The sequence below is a fragment of the Tursiops truncatus genome, chromosome 14 (genome assembly GCF_011762595.2).
Source record: "Tursiops truncatus isolate mTurTru1 chromosome 14, mTurTru1.mat.Y, whole genome shotgun sequence".
In the NCBI taxonomy this organism is placed as follows: Eukaryota; Metazoa; Chordata; class Mammalia; order Artiodactyla; family Delphinidae; genus Tursiops; species Tursiops truncatus.
Genome location: NC_047047.1, coordinates 62,382,218 through 62,403,436, shown reverse-complemented (window position 1 = coordinate 62,403,436; position 21,219 = coordinate 62,382,218). Strand labels below are relative to the sequence as shown.

The 21,219-nt window shown below is 38.7% G+C and overlaps 1 protein-coding gene and 1 long non-coding RNA gene across 16 annotated transcripts in view; one reads left to right on the top strand and one right to left on the bottom strand.

Annotated features, from left to right (window-relative positions):
- LTBP1 (latent transforming growth factor beta binding protein 1) overlaps positions 1-21,219 on the top strand; it is a 424,762-nt gene that overhangs the window by 377,487 nt on the left and 26,056 nt on the right. For all 15 annotated transcript variants that reach the window (XM_033838746.2, XM_033838748.2, XM_033838744.2 and 12 more), the window contains 5 exons: positions 10,799-10,975; positions 11,683-11,769; positions 13,665-13,793; positions 14,468-14,608; positions 15,603-15,773. In XM_033838746.2, the coding sequence (XP_033694637.1) occupies positions 10,799-10,975; positions 11,683-11,769; positions 13,665-13,793; positions 14,468-14,608; positions 15,603-15,773 (705 nt within the window). The remainder of the gene's footprint in view (positions 1-10,798; positions 10,976-11,682; positions 11,770-13,664; positions 13,794-14,467; positions 14,609-15,602; positions 15,774-21,219) is intronic.
- Positions 1,945-6,808, bottom strand: LOC141276347 (uncharacterized). The gene is made up of 3 exons (XR_012325751.1): positions 6,737-6,808; positions 4,009-4,128; positions 1,945-1,982 (listed from the first exon to the last, which is right to left on the bottom strand). It is a non-coding gene; the product is annotated as an uncharacterized lncRNA (long non-coding RNA).

Here is a 21,219-nt window from a genome sequence, read left to right as displayed (position 1 = left end):
CCTTTATTTTCCAAACTTTTTGTAATACTTTAAACTGGAATGACCAGGGTTCTGGTCTGCTATTTTCCGGCTATGTAAGCTTGGGCATATCATTCAACATCTATGAGTTTCAATTTTCTCGCCTATAAAACAAAGGTTATATTTACCTCACAGAGTTTTATCCTTTTTTAAAAATTATATACATAAAAGCCATTTGTTAATAACTAAGTACTATATGAAGTATTAAAATGAATTATTAAAATCCAAACACACAAGGGTTATCTATTTCTCTTCCTTTTGTGATCTCTTCTGAGATGGTGGGTTTTTTAAACTATAAATACAGTTTTGCTGGAATGTTTTAGTAATGTCAAGAAGTGGTTTGTTCAGTTCACATAGCTTCAGTTAAGGTACATGTCTGGGATCCTAAAGTTTGCTCATGTCTTTTGTAGAGATTAATAATGCTTTAGGGGCTTCCCTGGTGGCGCAGTGGTTGGGGGTCCGCCTGCCGATGCAGGGGACGCGGGTTCGTGCCCCGGTCCGAGAAAATCCCACATGCCGCGGAGCGGCTGGGCCCGTGAGCCATGGCTGCTGAGCCTGCGCGTCCGGAGCCTGTGCTCCGCGGCGGGAGAGGCCAAAGCGGTGAGAGGCCCGCGTACCGCAAAAAAATAAATAAATAAATAAAATAATGCTTTAATAGGATCATGAGACGATCTGAACCATTTTTGATGAACTGGATTAGCTCACTGTAAACTACTTCTTAAAACTTTACGGTGACTCTTTTTGTAAGCCTTGTTCCTCATCTCCTATTTTTTAAGTTCTTCTGTAACCAAGTCCTTAACACCTTCTTTGCCTTTTTGCTCTCTTTATCTCCTTGTTCTCTCATTGACTCTTTCTGGAAAGTTCTTCCAGTCAGAGTTCACTAAGTACTCTCCTACTTTTGCAAAGAACAGCATTTTGAATGCTCAGCTTCATAAAGCTTGTCTGCCAGTGAATACATCGTTAGTTTCTCTTTCCGCTTAACATTATATCTGATCCTTTAATAGCTTCTTGCTTATTTTCCCCATAGTTCTCTGGCTTCTGCCAAATATTGTACACACTCAGTCGTTTTATTGGTCCATGTCAGTATAATCTGCCTTAGTAACTGGATAAGCTTATTAACTTGTATAGTTCCTGGCAATTCTGACTTCTACCATACCTCAATTTGTAGGGTTCTTGGCAAATGCGAACTGATTGTACGGAGTCTTCAGATTGTCTATGATAACATCTTCATTTTAGCAATTCTCTATCCTGAGAGATAGATCGGCTATAAACTGCAGCAAGAGTTTCCCTCCCTGACACTTCATCAGACTTCATCATAGCTCATTTGTTTGGAAAAGGTGATTAAAACTGGAAATCATAAAAACAGATAACACATCTTTTCAATATTTAAGTTTTAACTTAAAGCACGTAAGGTACATTTATTCCCCAGTCTCCGAAGAAGAGCCAAGGTCTGTCTTCGGGTAGAAATCCATTTGCGTTCTGTATGGGCTTGTCTTGCATAAACCATATCTATTATGCATCATCTACACTGCCCACTTTAAAGGGAGTAAGAATTTAAAGGCCTTTGCTGAGTAAATAAGCACAAAGTCACTTTGGGTTTTCATTTTTTTTTTCGATTTTCTGCAGTTGTATTATCCATTCCTAGTTTGATAACCTTTTCTTTTCTTTTTTACTGTTTTTAACCTTAGTCTTTCTAAAGGTTTAACTTGTTCTAGAAACAACTCTTCTACTCATTCATATTTTATTGGTTTATATACTATTTAATTATGTAATTACAATAATCAATACATTGGCACAGAGTGTTTGAGAATGAACGTAGCTGAGTCTCTGTTGGCATACCGCTCAACACGTCAGTACAGAAGTATGCTGACCCACCTGAGAACGGCCAGCTGGCTGTGAGCCTTCCACCTGCTTGTGGGCATTAGCCAGGATGTTCTTCAGAGGACAGGAGAACATTAGTTCATCTAACAAGGTGGTTAAGTGGAGGCTAGTTAAAAGTTTGTATCGTACTCCAGTCAAAGAATCTGCTGTTGTACAGAACAAAACATTTTGTACCACATTGAAGTTAAAGTTTTTATCAAGATAGGATTCAAATTAATTTCATTATATACATGATAGACTAACAGCTTAGATCTCATCCCTCCTGGAAGGTAATTAGGAAAAGAAAGATAAATTTGCTCTCTAGGCTGTAATATTTCCTCGGCTTTAAAATTTCCCCAGGACAACAGACATTCCAACAAGAAGCAGTAGCATCATCATCTGAAGTGGTGTCTTACTGAGGACAGAACTGGGGCTGGATGTCAACAAGGCACATTTCAGATCAGTACACAGAAGAACTTTGCAATAGCTAGAGATAGTCAGCACATAACTGTCTCACGAAATCGTGGGTGTTTCCTTAGAGGTGTCCAAGAACAGGTGAGATGCTCACTGGCTGGCAGTAGGGCTCCTACTTCCAGCATGACATTGTCCCAGGTGACCTTGAAGGTACTTTTGAACTTTAATGTCCTAGGATTTTTATTTCCAAAATACTTGTTGGCTCCCACCTAATTTTTTAGGTCTGGTCTAATGTTTTCATTGCCTGGGCCTTTGGCCACTAATTGACATTGCTATACGTTGCATAAAAGCACCTGAAACAGAAATAACTAAAAAATGTCCATCTCAGACCACTCATCACCTGTAAGAGGGTATGGCTATGAAATATAGCCTGATGCTTTTATTTCCTCAGTGCCTGTGATAATTACTCAATAAAACTTTTATGTCCTTGGGCACGCTAAGGGTAGCAGTAAATATTTAGTGTTGGCAACTGCAGCCTTCAGGCCTTACACACAAAATGCTGTTCTCTGTCTTGACTGGTGCACAGAGGGGAGACTCTGTGGTAGTGGGAACTGAATTTTATTTTTAAAACAGAAGGTATAATGAAAGGAACACAAAGATATATATTATAATTAATGCAGGTGTGCCTTGCTTTAAGAAAACAAAGTAAACAAGATCAGAAATTATACAACATGTAAATCAGGCTGATTATTTGCATTGTGTAAAAATTGTTCTTCACTTTAAGACAAGCAAATAAACAAGATCAGAAATTAAAGATCTATAAATAAACAAGATCAGAAATTAAGATCTATAAATAAGCAAGATCAGAAATTAAAGATTATTTGTATTATACAATAATGGTTCTTCACACGATTCATGATAGGGTTTCCTTAAATATCAGTTTTCTCTAATGTATTTGAGAGCTTATTCTCACATCGCAAGCTAAGTCCTAGACTTCTACATCTAGAAAACACCCTAGTGTTTTTCCAGCCCAGCAACTTTATTTCCAGGTGAGGAAGCTGAGGCCCAGAGAGAAGTTCTAAATGTTATACGTAGGGCCATATTGCTAACGACTGGCAGAATTGGCCCAGGAACCTGACTCCAAGGTCTTTCCCCTTAATTCTGCTTCTCAAGGCTGAGGATCCCATGACAGCACATTCTTCTAAAAATTGGCTTCCTTTTCACTTTATTTCTTTGTTTTGTTCTCGTTATTGAAACAATGCATATTCTTAGAAAATTGGCAAATACAAAAATATATCAAAAAAGAAAATCCCCTGCTGTGTTACCATCCAGGGATAATCTCTGTGACCATGCTGACCTCCAGATTCTTTGAAGGGGCATCCCTACCTCCACTGAACTGTCTCCCAGTTGATCCTCAACGCACTGAGATCGAGCCCTCAGACCCTTCATCCGGGGGAAACTCTTTCCTCTTGTGACAGTAGTTTCTCATCTTCCCTCCCCCTTTCCCTTTTCTTGATTTCAGGACATTACTCTTCCCTGTATCCTCCTACCTCTTGCTCTGGTCTTTTTCTGTCTCATTCTTGACTCTTTCTTTCGCCATTCCTTAAATAATAACGTCCCAGAGAGTTGCATGGTTAGCCCTCTTTTTACTCTGTATTCTTCTCCTGGGATATTTTATCCTCTTCTCCAAGTCAACTTACCTGGAGTATTACTTACTTGGTGTGGATGACCAAGTGAATATCTATGCCTCTCCACCTCTCTCTTGAGTGCCACACTCCTATTTCCAGCTGCCTGTTACTGGACCTTCCTCCCAGGGTATCTTGGAAGCATCTCTGCCTAAAATTAACCAAAAGCAAATTAATTACCATTCCCTCTCCAACCTGTTACTCTCCCTGTGTACACTCATTAATTGCCAAACAGCCATACTATAGATCCTGAAGTCATACTTTATTTTTCTCTCCATCCATCCAAGCCATCATAACATTCTGCTATCTCTACCTCAACAGTATCCTTCAAATCTCTCTGCTCCTCTGCTACCACTGCCCTGGGCCAGTCCTTCAGCCTATCTTCCCTGGACTGTGGCACTTGCCTTCTGACTTCTCTCCCTGCCTCTCCCATCAGTTCCTGTTCCACATTGCTGCCGATTCACATTTTTGAAACACACATCTGGTTTTAAACCCCTTTCAGCTGCTTATTCCTGCCTCCAGCATGAAGTCCAAATCCATCAGCAGGGTAACAGGACCCTTTATCCTCAGTCATTCATTCCTCTTTGTATTGTCTGTCACCCAGCTCACTGCTAGGCATCGTGCCTGACCTACTGCAGACACTGTAGCCTACTGAGTAATAGGCTTCTCCGCATTCGAGAATGTGTTCCTTCTGTATCCCATCATCTCATTCCCAGCTCGTTCTGCAGAGTAAGAATTATTCATTTTATCAAAGGTATCATGGGGGCTTCCCTGGTGGCGCAGTGGTTGAGAGTCCGCCTGCCAATGCAGGGGACGCGGGTTCGTGCCCCGGTCCGGGAAGATCCCACATGCCGCGGAGTGGCTGGGCCCGTGAGCCATGGCCGTTGAGCCTGCGCATCCAGAGCCTGTGCTCCGCAACGGGAGAGGCCACAACAGTGAGAGGCCCGCGTACCACCAAAAAAAAAAAAAGGTATCATGGACCACACTTAATTGATCTCTTCACACTTCTAGGTAGAGGGGACAGTACCCCTATGTGCTTTGGTTAAATTACAAGTAGAGGAAAAAAATTTAAAAAGAGCAGGTCCCTGCTATCAGGGGAAACTGTGCAAATCATCCTTGTGGTTCTGACAATTGAACCTAAACAGCGTGCTTGTTCTCTGTTCCTGGAGAGGTCCACTACAGGTTTTGTGTATGTACATATTTTTTAAAGGCATGAGACCACATATAATATCACTCAACCATTATATTTGGCACAGTGGGGTGTTTTTTTTTAATGTGTTTGGTAACCTGTAAAATAAATTAACTTTGGAAGAATTTTTTAAAAATAATTTCTGATTGGAAAAAAAAGACCTTTGGTAGGAAAAAAATTAAAGACAGTGAAACCACAGTATTTAGAATGCAGACATTGTAAAATGCCATAAAACTCCTGAGGTCTTACTCCTCAGCTAAGGCTGAGGAAGATATGCTCATTTGTTATTTAAAAAAAAAAAAAAATCAGGTTTCTTCCCACCTTCAAAAACAAGGGTGAGGAGAGTTTACTACCAAATGGTGCTTTTATTTTCATGAAGTTTTATGCTTGCTGTGTATAGTATCTAAAATGAGTTTTTAATAAAGAGGTGTTGATATTTGAATGAACTGACATATCAGTTAAGTAAACCATGTACACAAACCATTTTATCCTCTTAATACAAGAGACACCACACTGTTGCATTAGAAATGCACTTTGTATCCTAGAATTCACTACCAATAAGGCCTAGAGAGGAATGGTTTGTACAGTTCCTTTTAAACGTTTCCAGACATTTTACATGTCGCTGCAGATGTGGCTTTATTCTTGAGGTCGTCCTCACAGGGCCTCGCCATGCACGTGACAGCTCTCATGCTGCTGTGACGTCATCTCCTTTCCGACTGTGCTGCCTGTTGCACCTCGTCCCACTGTGCGTCTCCCGGTTTTCTTTCTCTGAGCTGCTTTATTCTGCCTTCAGGAGTCTCTTCTTCCACCGAGATCTGCCCGCTTTTCTTCTGACTTCTCCAGTTTCTAATAATATTTCCATCATTGAGACTTTCACTTCTCACCGTCTCCCCAGCCTGTTCCTATCCCAGGCTCCCTCCTCCCAGTGTCTTCTAACTTCTTCACCAGAAAAAGCAAAACCAAAAATATCCTCCATTCCACCTGGCAAGGCTGAGGCGACTCTCTTCCAATAGAGACTGGCATTGTCCTCTGCCTCAGCACCTAAGTCACAAACACACCTATCACTTGTTCACATGTTAATGCATCCCTGCCCTGTTCTCTTGTTCTCAAAATCAGTTCTGTGACTCCTTCCACAGACCAATTTTCCCCTTGCCCGCTCTACCCACACAGACCTAAGGAGAGTTGTACTTTTTATTCCTCCTCACCTCTGTCACACCTTACTGTCTAGCCAATGTTTTTTAAGTTTATTTTTCAAGAACTTGACTCAAAATGTCAGCTCCTCCAGGCAGCCTTCCACGATTGCCTTGCCCCCTGACCCTTTATAGTGTGGCTTACACACCCAGCTTGCTTTCCTTATACTGTCATACCTGACCACCTGATTGACCTCTTTAAGGACAGGCACTGCTTTGAAAGTATTTTTGCTCTTGTACTTCACTTTCTAAACTTTATTTTGACTTCGTCCACGTCTTTTACTATCTGAAGTTACCATCTTTCTATGATCTTCCTTTTTATTTGCATCCCTTCATGTTCAGTCCATTCCTATTGTCAGTGCTTATTTTCTGAAACTCACCAATGGCTTTCTTTTAAATTCCACTTAAAACACATACACACTTCTCATCTTCCAAGTCTTTGAATGAGAAAACTAGGGGAAAAAAATGAATTTCCAAGTTCTCTTTTACTCCCTTTGGATTATTACACTGGAATGCTTTTTCTCATAAAATTATGAGTTGGTATAAAACATTAGTGCTGTGCTCGCTTCGGCAGCACATATACTAAAACATTAGTGCCTGTGGTGATTTTTAAAATAAAGAGAATAAAGCTTACTGAGTAATCCTAGTCAAAGTCATTTGCTGAACATTATTACAGACACAGACTTTTATAAATTGATGTCTTTTTCAGGACTAGGGCAGGTGTTTCATTTGGGGGCATTGTTTACTCACACGTATTTGTGATGCGACTCTTGGGTCACTGTCGTCATCCTGTCTCAGAAGGATATGGAGGGGATTGGCATCTGAAGGCCTTCAGAAAATATTGCAAATGGAAAGTGAAAGCAAAGGCAAGGGCCATTTAGAATGTTTGTGTCCACTCTAACCAAAGAAATGTTCCAGATCTCCCCACTCCAACAGCAAACCTAAGATTAGACATATTTAGGGAAAGACTAAAGCAGGAAATAATCCTGTAAGTGCACACCCACATCCTCTTCTTTCTGACGAAGCAAGAGAGAAGAGCTTCTAGAAAGGGCAGTTCACCAGTGGTACCTGCTGCTCAAACCCTGTCTTTAAATATTCAGAGCAAGGGAAGAGGGTCACGCTGCATGCTGCTTTGTCACTGAACTCTACATCAGCAGGATTATCTGCTGGCCCCTGGGCAAAGGCAAAGCAAAACGAACTCATGCTCGCTGAAATGTTAAGAAGCTGAGCCCCATAGAAGAGGTTTAGGGAAAGCATTAGGCACTGGACATTGGACCCAACCTAAATGTTCTCCTCCAAAAAGTGAGGATGCTCTATAACCTGTGCCGTCTAGCTCATGGAGTTACTTTGTGTATCACATGAAAAGGCATCTGTGAAAGTTTCTTCAAAAAGGGCACACACATGAGAGGTCCAAAAACTCATTTCTTATCACCAGCCATACATACCCCTGGCATTAAAATATACACATTGCTTTTTATACACAGATGTTAAGCTAACCTCTTAATACATATTTTTTTTTTTTTTTGCGGTGCGGGCCTCTCACTGTTGTGGCCTCTCCCGTTGCGGAGCACAGGCTCCGGACGCGCAGGCTCAGCGACCATGGCTCATGGGCCCAGCCACTTTGCGGCATGTGGGATCTTCCCGGACCGGGGCACGAACCCGTGTCCCCTGCATCGGCAGGTGGACTCTCAACCACTGCGCCACCAGGGAAGCCCCTTAATACATATTGAAAAATCAAATCTGAAAATACTGGAGGTGAAGTAATATATTTCCTAGAAGTCTATGGCATGAGATATGAAGTATGGCTAACCTTATTAATAAAATCTTTCCGAAAAATAGAATTCATTCTTTTCTGAGCTTGGCACCTTCTATAACTTTTGATTTGATCTTTTAAAGTTATTTTGTGATAGAAAAATTTCTCCCCTAACGACAGTGACAACCTCATAGAGATTTTTTAAAGAAATCACATTACATGTCTTTACTGATCGGAGTGTTCCCCCTGTGGAAAAATGCTCTAGGCGGTTAATTATTTAAAGGTTAAGAAGATAAGGAAATTGTAGCTTTTCACAGAATGACCTTTGTGGACCAGTTTTTTTAAAAGGAATTTGCATCTCTTTCCAAACACGGATGAGGGCCTGACTAACCCTCAATTTCAGCTGTGTAAACATGGAAGCTTCAAACTGCTTGGAAAGAAAATAAGAGCAAAACTTGTAATAACCAATGTAAAACCTGAATAATACAGTGGTATTGATTATTTCCCTATGCAGTCACCTTTGAGTTTCCTTCCAAAGAAAAAAGAAAAAACTATTTTATTTCTGTGAGTATAAAAAAACATGGTAGAAATAGTGTTTAAATGTATATGAAGTTTTTGACTCAGAAGCCTGTGGTCTCTAATTACCTATGAATATAGCAGCCTTCATTGAAGTGTTACTGTACAGTGTTTCCATATTGTAATAAAAACTGTGACATATCTACAACTTTGTACAAAGAGAAAAACAATTATTGAGCACTCTTTTAACATAGACTGTAAACCCGATTGGCAAAACTCTAGTTGTGTTGCTGACTTGATTTATATTTCTAAGTGCATTCGTTAATAACTGTGTTTTAGGCAAACTGAATAAAATGAGTGGAATTGTCCATAGTAATAGTCTGTCAGTTTATTCACTCATATTGGGAGAAAGTTTATAAAATTTTTTACAGCGTTCATGATTGATTTCATATTAATTTAAAATACCTACCCTTAATTTTCCTCAATAATACCCTGTGTAAGAGCTTGGAGCCCCTCCTGAAGGGAATGAACTGGTGATGGCGATCCATTCTATGAAAGCAGGCAAAGCACACGTCTGTCCCCTGCACACTTGAAAAGCTAGTTGAGACGAGGGATGTGGCAGGTTTTATCCAATTTCACACACAAGGAAATGATTTAAAACCACTTCATAAACTGCATAGGAATCCGCATTTCAGTTTTTTCCTGGACACTTATTCTAGGTTTGAATTCGTCATCAGCTATTAAGACTAAGTTAGAGTCCAAGCTGAATTGTCAAAGGTAGAATAATCTGAGAATTAGCCAGAATCAAGGGTGAGAGGGATCCTTTACATTCTCATTGATATTCTGCATTCTGGGAGTAATATATACATCGAAGCTTTGCTTGCTTTTACTGCCATAAGGGGAAACAAAGGGCAGTAGCTCTTCTGATAGAATTTTATGAACTTACATTTTAAGAATACCTTTGTTATATGACATATTAATCAGGTTTCCACAGTCAGTTTGACCCTGCCAAAGTAAATGTATAGGAAACTATTATGAAGATAAATCATTAAACTTTCCTCATAGTATAATGATCTGCCAACTTTTTTTTAAAAGGTAGGTATTGAGATTAAAGTCTTATCCTTACTGGCAAATGTTATCCCCTTGTCCCTATAGTTTCTTTGGGTTAAGAATCTGTAGATAGCAGTTCTAATGAAAATATTTCATTAGTATTAATCTAAGTAATTGTGACGGCAGTAGTCAGTTTATCTGACATAGCATAAAATTAAAATAAGAAATTCCAACTGGATCATAGGCAGTAATTTGAACTCTATAGCATTTAGTAGGGAAGAGTTTTTTTTATCATTTTTGAAAAGCACAAACTTGTTTGTAGACTTCAAATCTGATGGAATTAAATCATTTTTAGTATTAACTGAAAGTAGGTGGAGTTGTTCTTATCATTTGTATTCTATCATATCACCTTGACTTTTATCACAGAGGGTTAAACAGACTCTGTTGAAATATATCAATGTATTCTTTAGGACACACTTGAGCTGGGACTAGAACCCAGCCTTGAAATTCTACCCCGAGGATTAGCTGGCTCTTATTGTTTCATTCAGAATCATATATTTGCAGCACTGTAAGTAGATTTCTAGTAATGAAAGGGTTCTTTTTAATAGACTCAGGTTACTGCAGTGTTTTTCTATTTGTCTTCTTCTGCTTTGTACTGTTTAGGAAATTTGTGGGGGAGGCATGGTTATCTCTATAACCATCTAAGGGTTAAATATTATGTGTGGCCCCATATCTCTGGTCCAGTGTTGGGGAATATTTTCATTGATTTACGTAGGTGTTCTAGCTCAGTAAAGAATGACCCTGTGTTTGGCAAGAAAACAGACATGGAAACTGTACTCACAGCCAAATTTACAAGAATAAAGTAATTGGTTAAGGTAAAAGGAAATGATTTTGACAGACTTAAACTCTTGGGGTGGGTTAGAAATCCACCAAAATTCAGGATTCACGTGCATTTTTATCTTGAAGTGGAAGAATCCAACATAAAGTGGAAAGCAGCTTTCTGTAAATGAAGTGCATTGGCACGTCCACTCTTTTTTACCACTGTGTTTTCAATTCCGTTGTGATACAGGTGGATCTGATGTATCCTGTCAACACTCTTTTTTACTTTCTCTGCTCTTTTTAGACTTAGAAGTAGATCAACCCAAAGAAGAAAAGAAAGAGTGCTACTATAATCTAAATGACGCCAGTCTTTGTGACAACGTGCTGGCCCCCAATGTCACCAAACAAGAATGCTGCTGTACCTCTGGTGCTGGGTGGGGAGATAACTGTGAGATTTTCCCCTGCCCGGTCTTGGGGACTGGTAAGAATTAGCTAAGTGCTGTGTTCATACTGGTATTTGTTGTGTGGTGTTCATGGGCCTTGGAATATTCTCATTTGGGTTATTGAAGCCTTGAAATGGTAACATCTACTGGTACCTGCCATTGTCTAATTGAAGTGAGATTACCTTAGAGTGGGTTTCATTCAGGGCTGGACCCATACCCTTATCCCACTTCAGTATGAATTCTTAAACTTCTGTTTCTCACAGAATATGCTGTTATAGTGATATTCCATACAATATTTTGGCAGAAAGATAATTCAGTCTTACTCCATTTGTAAGGTAAAACTCATCATTTTTGCTAACTATGACACAGCATTATTCCTAACTGGAGCTTGCAGATTTAAGCTAGGATTTTGGATTCTTATTGAAATTTGAAAATACTAGAGACCACAGTAATGTAGTGGTCATAACACACCATCGTACCCATAGCTGAAACATGTGTAAATGATATATGGGTGAACTAGCAAGGTGTTTTGTAAATTATACTTACGAAGTCATTAGGTTTATTTGCACCTAGTCTGTAATTTTTGAGATTGTACTGAATTTATTTGTCTGAATTTAGATGGCAAGATTTGCCTTAAAGTCTCTGAGTCTGAGAAAGCAAAACTGAATTTAAAACATACTCGTGGAAGATATTGGTTTGTTTTTTTTTTTCAACTTTTTTTTCCCCTTATCTCTCCTGAAATCAGCTGAATTCACGGAAATGTGTCCTAGAGGGAAAGGTTTTGTCCCCACTGGAGAATCCTCTTACGACGTTGATGGCGAGAACTATAAAGGTCAGAATCGAGCAGAAACTAATTTGCAATGTGTGTGCATATTTGACATCCAGGTAAACGCGTGGCTTGGGTTAGGCAGAAGAAGAATTCTTTTCAGCCATGGAAACTAATTACAAAGCCTTGAATCCTACCATTGGAAGAAGGTTTCAATGGACTCTAGGGAGAACCGTGGCTTGGGCGTTAGAACACTTAAGGCTGTATGACAGTGGGACTTCACTTAAGATTCTGAGTTTCCACTTCTGAGATAGGAATAATGTTTCAAAGGTTATCATGAGGATTAAATGAGATAACATATGTAAAAGTACTTAACACAAAATTCTGTACTTAATAAATTCATTCTTTCATTGTAGAATTATATCAGAAATCATATGTTAGGACCAATACAAATTGGACCATCATCATGTTGGCCTTTAATGGTCATCAACAAAGCAAAGGTTCTTGCCTTTTTAGAAAGCATCCTACTTTGCTAGGACCATTTACTAATGGCCACAGATTAATAATAAGGAATGGAAAGGAAGAAAGCAAAAGTAGATGTGTGTTTTATATATTTAATGCTATTAGCCTGTAATTCTAAAATAAATGTGCAGCTTTTTAATTTTGGTGAAATTTAAACTACAGATATGAGTACTTCCTCATTAACCACTAACTTTTAACATTTCAGTGATAGAGATATTATGACCTTTTATATACAAAGCGATTTTTTTTCTTTACAGTTGAATATTGAAAACTGTTAAGTGGCTGGAAAACAGACTAAAAACATTTTTATTGTCTACCCATTTTTTCAAACCAGTGTTTTACTAACATGGTATAATTCAGCAGCTGGATAAGAAATTCCTATGTGTTTTTTTAAGTACATCTATGATTTAATTCAGTGAAATAACAGGACTTAGTTGGCAAAATGTGTTTAACGGTTTTCAAATTCGCAAATATCATATACTATGTTCTTTCAGAGATGTAGTTAAATTTCACTTTGTGCTGTGAAGTGGAGCCCTGATTTCACCATAAAGTCATCCTCTTTTTTAAAATAAAAATAAATTCCTCTTCACCCTATCTTAGCAGTGCTGTAAATGGTTGAAAGAATGTTAGATTCGGATTCAAACAGTCATATATTGTCGACTTGGTTTTGCCATTTTCCAGCTGTGTAACTTTGAGCAATTTATCTATGAAGTCTCCAGTTTTTTAAATGAGGACTAGATGACATTAGCTTTAAAATGTTAGAAATGATGCTAATAATACTTGCACAAAAGCAATAGATCACACTTTTTGAGAGTATACCGAGTCCTCTGCATGGATTTTCTCATTGAATCCTTTCAATCCTATCAGGTCAATGTTCCTCTTATCTCCAGTTTACCATTGAGTAAACTGAGCTTTGTGGACAATAAGCTCTGTAAATTCTGTGGAGGAATGGGTCTGCCAGCATTCTTAGCAGCTGTGCTTTCATTAGCTCATTATCAAGAAAGAAGACTTCCATCAAGTTGCATCAAACTCTTCGTGGGAGTTTTCTTCATCTCAACTAGTTAATGGGCCAAAATATACATTTTTAGAAAGGCACATGTCTTAAAGGCTATTTTCTTCAGAGAATATTATTGGTGCCATTATGGAACCCATAGACTATTTCATCAGATACGAGGTAGCATCTCCGAAGCTCTATTTACAAATATACCTTCTCTGATAATGTTTTGGGCATTGCTCCTTAAACACAGAAGTCTGATTATATTTCTACCTCTGTGAATTAGTCCTAACTTTAAGAATTTGATATTGCTGTGTTTTTAAGACTCTTTGTAATATAAATATTACAATATCTAACTTGCCCAATATTGGTTAGACTCTTCTATTTAACTGAAAATCCCCAAATAACTCCTCTTTCTAAATATTTCTCCATTTTTCCCCTATAGATGCAGATGAATGCCTACTTTTTGGACAGGAAATCTGCAAAAATGGCTTCTGTTTGAACACTCAGCCTGGTTATGAATGCTACTGTAAGCAGGGGACATACTATGATCCCATCAAATTGCAGTGCTTTGGTAAGTTTTAAGAGAATATAGTGTGATGTGCTATGCAAATACATGGAAAAAATAAGTAATGCTACATATAAAAACAATTTCTTTGAATCTAAATCATGTGTTGAAAAGATCTGTAAATGTTTTATGGATCTTTTTCTTGAGCAATATTTAAGAAAATAAAAACTCTTCATACTACTATTTGAATAGATTTCAAAGAGTTAATATTCAATGTAGAATTATAATTCAGGTCACTGGTATAACTGAAGTGTTCTTTTGGTCTGGGGAGCCTCCTGTTTCATCACTCATACCATGCACTGAAAGTCATTTTTAAATACTGACCCAGACTTTAATGCCTAAGCAGAAAACCATATACACTAGGCAGAAAGACATAGCAAAAGGAAATAATTTAAAAACTGTCATAAAGAGACATTTTATCTTAAATTTCTAAGCATATCCTGTTCTTAAATGTTTTCTTTCCTTATTTAATGTCAGCAGCTGTAGGGCAATGTTATTTTTCCAATCAATACAACTTAACATTTTTATAGTCGGAGCTGTTCTCTTTTGGATGATGACGTATAGCTGATTAAAATGTGGCAGCCCCTGGAATCTGGACTAAATTTAGCAGTGTATTAAGTTTGGCTAAGTGTATGAGGTGCAGCTGATTGCTGATTTTCTTTCACTTTTTTTCTCTTAAGATATAGATGAGTGTCAAGACCCCAACAGTTGTATTGATGGCCAGTGCGTTAATACAGAAGGCTCTTATAACTGCTTCTGTACCCACCCAATGGTCCTGGATGCTTCGGAAAAAAGATGTATCCGACCAACTGAATCACATGGTATGTTTGGATATGAGATGCAAGTCTATGTCCAAATAAATGTCATAAGGTTTTCCTTTTGACTGAAATGTGAGCTGTTGGAAAATTAAAAAATTGATTCCTTGGGTATTTTGAAATAATTAAAATGAGATGCTAAGAGAAAGAATAAGATGCGTATCATCAATATGTAGGAGATTTAACACCTTGCATACACTGATTTAATGGACAACAGAATACGGAGTGGCTGAGCAGATGGCAGAGCTGTTCAGTGTCTGAGGGTTGATCACATTGAACCATTGAAGGCAACTGAGGAAGATGTAAGTTGAGGGAAAAATAATTAGGTTTGCTTGACTGGACTGGAGGACACAGGTGAGGCTGGACAGAGCAGAGGGCAGAATTCATCAGATTGGTGGAGGACTCTGAAGTCCATCGGTAGGAATCCCTGTTCATCCCCGAGAAGGTAATGTGCCACTGACTGATCAGTGGCTTAATTGATCAGTGTATCAGCACGTTCAGGAGGCGGCTTTGGTCGAAATCAATTGGAAAGTAGAAAGGTTCGCGTTAAGGACCCTAGGATGAAGTATTACTAGTTCAGGGCTTCGGCAAATGAAATGGATGAAAAAGGACGAATCCCAAAAATTTTATGTAGAAAGAAATAGTAGGATTTGACAGACAAGTAAATGTGAAACATCAAAGATCAGAAGAATAAGAAGTCCATCAGGATTATGAAGTACAGGCAAGACAGTGGAGGGTTTTATGTAATGATGGAAGCAACAGAGGGAAGGATTTAATTGGAACATGATGGGCAGGTTGAATTTCAGCTGATGGGAGTGACACCCAGTTGGAGGTGACAGAGGTTTGATCCATGGAAAGACCCAGACTGGCCTCAGACTTTTGCTTGGAAGTCACTCTTAGAAATAGGGATGGAAACTTTGAGACTCGCTGGCTTCTACCACAGTGTTTATGAAATAGGAATAACAGTGCAATTGTCATGGAACCATGTCTTCCCTTTCAGAACAAATTGAAGAAACCGATGTCTACCAAGATCTGTGCTGGGAACATCTGAGTGATGAGTATGTGTGTAGCCGGCCTCTTGTTGGCAAGCAGACAACATATACTGAGTGCTGCTGTTTGTATGGAGAGGCCTGGGGCATGCAGTGCGCCCTCTGCCCCATGAAAGATTCAGGTGAGCCCTTACCTAGTTCCTTCTATTGCAGGCCTTTGGAAGTATCCTTTGGAGCCTGACAATCCTCTTTTACTTATATATCTTCACCTGCACTCCTGATAGCTTGCTTTCATCAGAGGGGTGTGTGTGCACGCGCACGTGCGTGTTTAGGGAGTGGAAGAGCAGGACTGCATAACATCCGGCTCCTGGTTTACCTCCAATCCAGACCTTGTCATTAATTTTTTTTTTTTTTTTTTTTTTTTTTTTTGCGGTACACGGGCCTCTCACCGCTGTGGTCTCTCCCGTTGCGGAGCACAGGCTCCGGACGCACAGGCTCAGTGGCCATGGCTCACGGGCCCAGGCGCTCCACGGCATGTGGGATCCTCCCGGACTGGGGCACGAACCCATGTCCCCTGCATCGGCAGGTGGACTCTCAACCACTGCGCCTCCAGGGAAGCCCTTGTCATTAATTTTTGAAACCCTCATTCCATTTCCCCAAAGAATGCTAAATAACCCAAAGAAATATAATGCATCTTAGCAGTTGGTGGCATAGGTCTTTAGAATTTATATTTCCTGATACTTCTTTTTTTTTTTTTTTCCCCTACAGTCCTTCTCATTTCTAACAGTTTCTACTTAGAGCAAAAAGTATTAATATAGACAGTATAGGTCAAAGCCCAAGTTTTTATGTCAACCTCTTTGTGGGAGAGATCACAGAAGGGTTAGAACCATAAAGGAAGAGAGTAGAAAGTAAGTAAAATGTACTTGAACAAATCTCCTTGACTTTCAAGTTTTAGACCTGGGGTTAAAACCTTTGGTCAAATGGAAAAAAAATGGGACTGGCTAAGCTCTCAGTTTCCTCCCCTCTCCTCGTGTGGGAGGAGGGCTGGAAGGTGCTGACTCTTGGCTCCCAGGCTGGGCTACTTGGTGACTGTTGGGTTGTGCGCTGATTGCTTATTTCTCTTCTTGACGCTGCAGCTACTTACTGCCTGTTAAAGAAAAGCACTTGAAAGTGTTCAGTATAGCATTTTGTCTTTGGCTATAGAATCAATTTGTTAAAGCTGGAAAAATACTGTGTGGATATAAAGTGAAAGAGTTTATAATGAACAAATTCTCAGAATGGCCAAGAGGGGAAGAATTGCTTGAAAAGAGGAACTGCATTAATTTTTAGTTAATTAGAATGTAATCTTCAAGATATTTAATAATAAATTAGCTTTTTAGCTTGGAAGTAACTGAAACCAATGTAGCACAAAAAAAGAAAGTAATTTGAAATGCCAGAAAAGGAAAAGGAACAGCAAAGGATGAAGAGCAACCTCTTAAAGATATAGATGGTAATGATAGTAGCCCAGAAATGGAAAGAGGTTGGGTTCTGGGGCCAGAAAAATCTGGATCTGGAATTCAGAACTGCCCACAGCAGCTGCGTGACTTGGGGAAAAAGAACCTCACCCAATGCAGCTCATTAATGGAGGCATCTGTCTTGTTGGGTTGTTGTGAGAACTGGGAGGTTGTAGATAGGGCAGGAACACAAGGAGTGGGGTATATTATTAGTGTCACTATAGCCTCTGTCCTAAGAGGCAATTGCCACAAGGAGAAGAAGGTGAAATCTTAAGGAAGTGACTATAATATATATGACTTGAGTCATCTTCTCACGATGCTTGAATACCTCAAACCTTTCTACTTAGGCAGTGTTTTTATTGTTTAATTTTTTTTGCATGTTTTATATGTATGTTTTACTTTTTTTTTACATCTTTATTGGAGTATAATTGCTTTACAATGGTGTGTTAGTTTCTGCTTTATAACAAAGTGAATCAGTTATACATACACATATGTTCCCATATCTCTTCCCTCTTGCGTTTCCCTCCCTCCCACCCTCCCTATCCCACCCCTCCAGGCGGTCACAAAGCACTGAGCTGATCTCCCTGTGCTATATTGTTTAATTTTTTTAAAAAATATATCATTCTTCTAAAGAATTAATCAAAGAGGTTATGTCCCCCTCCATCTACCCCATCACAGCTGAACTCTGCTCCTTGAAGGTGTTCACTCTTTTTTTTTAATTGAAGTACAGTGTTGATGTACCAGTGGTACATGTAATGTACCATTACAGCTGTACAATGTAATTATTCACAATTTTTAAACATTATACTCCATTTATAGTTATTGTGAAATATTGGCTATATTCCCCATGTTGTACAATATATCCTTATAACTTATTTTATACCTAATAGCTTGTACCTCTGAAGATGTTCACTCTTAACAGTTGGTTTTAATTATCCAAGTCTTTTTTCTATACGTTAATTATTGTTATATTTTTAATCCATATTAGTTATTATAAATTTATATTTAAGAGAATATTTAAAGCTGAAATCCGTATCATCGATCTGAGGCACACGTTTTTTGATTTACACGTTAGCATCTCTGAAATTGGGGGTATCTTACAATTGATGGCATCTATTAATGGCCACAAGCAATTTTTTCACATTTTAGTGTCTGTTATATCAGGATGTATTTTGAAATCTAGGATATCTTAGAACTGGTGAAAGATGGTAACTTTTAAATGGCTGCACAGACTCTGTTTTATGGATGTACAGGCATACCTTGGAGATATTATGGGTTCAGTTCCAGACCACCACAATAAAGTGAATATTGCAATAAAGCAAGTCACCCAAATTTTTTGGTTTCCCAGGGCATATAAAAGTTAAATTTACACTGTACAGTGTTTATGTCTGTTAAGTGTGCAATAGCATTATGTCTAAAAAAATATACATGACAGTTAAAAATACTGTATTGCTAAAAAATGCTAACCATCACCTGAGGTTTCAGCAAGTCATCTTTTTGTTGGTGGAGGGTCTTGCCTCGCTATTGGTAGCTGCTGATTGATCAGGGAGGTGATTGCTGGGGATGGGGGTGACTGTGGTAATTTCTTAAAACAGCCAACAGTGAAGTTTGCACCTCAATTGATTCTGCCTTGACAAACGATTTCTCTGTGGTATGCAATGCTGTTTAATAGCATTTTCCCTAGAGTAGAGCTTCCTTCAGAATTCAAGTCAGTCCTCTCAACCCCTGCTGCTGCTTTCTCAATTAGTTTTATGTAATATTCTAAATCCTTTGTTTCAACAGTTAAGTTTACTGTCTCATATAGGTGGGGTTTGTGGCACCCTACAACAATTACAATAGTAACATCAAAGATCACTAATACCATAACAAATATAGTAATAGTGGTAAAGTTTGAAATATTATGAGAATTTCCAAAATGTGACACAGACAGGCAGTGAGCGAATGTGGTTGGAAATATGGTGCAATAGTCTTGCTTGATGCAAGGTGGCCACAAGCCTTCAATTTGTTTAAAAAAAAAAAAAACACACACAGTAAAGCGAAGCACAGTAGAACAAGGTATGCCTGTACCATGGTTTATTTAATCACCTCCAGCACTGGACATTTGGGCTGTCTGTCTCCCCCACCCCCTGCCCTTCCCCAGTCTTGATTTTCCTATTATAAACAATGCTGCAATGAACCTTCACATATGTATCTTATATATAGCTGTGGAAGTGTCTTGATAAGAAAATTCCTACAAATGAAAATACTATACTATATTACTCTCCAAAAAATACAGGACAGATTTACACTCACATTGACAGTGTTTGAAATGCCTTTTCCTCATACCCTTTTACTACTAGATATTCTCAGCCTTTAAAATTGTTATCCTATGGGTAAGAAGGGTATCTTATATGCGTCTCCCTATTTCTAGGGAATTGGAGCATCTTTTCCTTGTTTATAGATGATTTGTATTCCTTTGTCAGGGAATTATATCCTTTGCCCATTTCTTTGGTTGGACTTTGTGTCTTTTTCTTGCTGATTTGTAGGAGCGTTGTGCGTATTCTGTCCACAACCCCAACATTTGGGTTTTGGAAACTTCTTTATGAAAGGTTCTGCATGTATTTTCATTTTATTCTGTCCCTGTCCTGATGCTGTGATATTAAGTATTTACTGAATGAAAATCTGATGAGCTAGTTGCCTCTGCAAACCAAATCTAATTGACTAAGTTTTTAAAAGAATATTCAAGTTATTTTGGTGTTAGAAATGAATTTTAGAATATTGCATCAGTTATCTTTAACTGAGGCTTTACAAAACAAAATTTTAAATGTAAATTCAAACAAATCTATGTGAACAAATATATACTGTATAATATTTTTAGGAAAGTATGGGGTACGAGGAAATAGTGGTACCACGTGCCAAATTAAAAAAAAAAAAGCTTAGTATCTTTGCTGCGCTCTTTCTAGCTTATATATGCACAGTACTGGTGATAAATTTTCCAAAAAGAATCACTAGTCTACAGTCAGCCAAATCCTCAAAAATCAGTGATTTTCAGTCTTTTATTTTTTTAGAAAAAGGTAGTCTTTTGTCAACTGAATTATTATTTTAACTTCCAATATATATAAATTCATTAACATCAAAGCTGCTGGAGCTGCTGGTAGGGAGAACAACTAGTTAGGCTCTCGAGGTATCTGTGAAGGACCCCAGGGTTCCAGGAAACACATATTGAAAAACACTATTCTGTTTCTGTTGGAGTGTAGGAAGTAGTTAGACATCCCAGAAGGAGTATTTCTTTTATACTCCTGAATTTATGGGCCTTGAGCTAGACTTAGGGATACTCTACCCTGAATCCAGGGAGAAGCCCACGGCAAAGTTAAGCAGTTTTTCCAGAGGCCCTGTGATAGCTGGCATTTCCTTGATTGGTACCTGATGTTCTGGTCATATCTACACCAAACCATCTCCCGTTGAGCATGTTTCTGCCCGAGTATAGCAAGCAACAAGACCCAGAGCAGAGGGGTTAGCACATGGACTCTGAAGCCAGGTTGCCCGGGTGGGAATCCTGGTTTGGCAACTTTCTATCTCCACAGCCTTGTTCCTTTGTCTCTCTGTGCCTTAGTTTCCTCACACGAAACTAACATCACCTGCCTCACAGGGTTGTTGGAAGAATCAGTTAATACATGAACACTTAGCATAGTGCTTGACACGTAGTAAGCGTCAGAAGGCTGTAGCACCTAATGCTACGACTGCCGGGTGAGTCAGATCACATGCATTTTCAAATGTAAATGAAATCTAAGGTTCTTATGAAAAACACACTTACCTAATAGCATCTGAACATGAATTAAGAAATTAAGGATAGACAAATGCAGAAATAATTGTCCTCATATAAAACTTGCTCTTCTAGACCACTGCTTCATAAACATTAATGGGCATGTTAATTACCTGGTGATGTTATTAAAAAAAAAAAAAGATTCTGGTTTCTAGGTGGAGGTGGGTGGGCAGGATTCTGCTTCTTAAGTCCCAATGCAATGCTGCTGCTGGTCTTCAGACCACACTAGCAAGGTTCTAGAGACACGTAGCAGCATTCAGCCGGATTTTGTTAAAACCAACTTTAATGCCGTTATTAATTTTTCGTAGAGGAAGCAGAGAATGTGTGAACTTT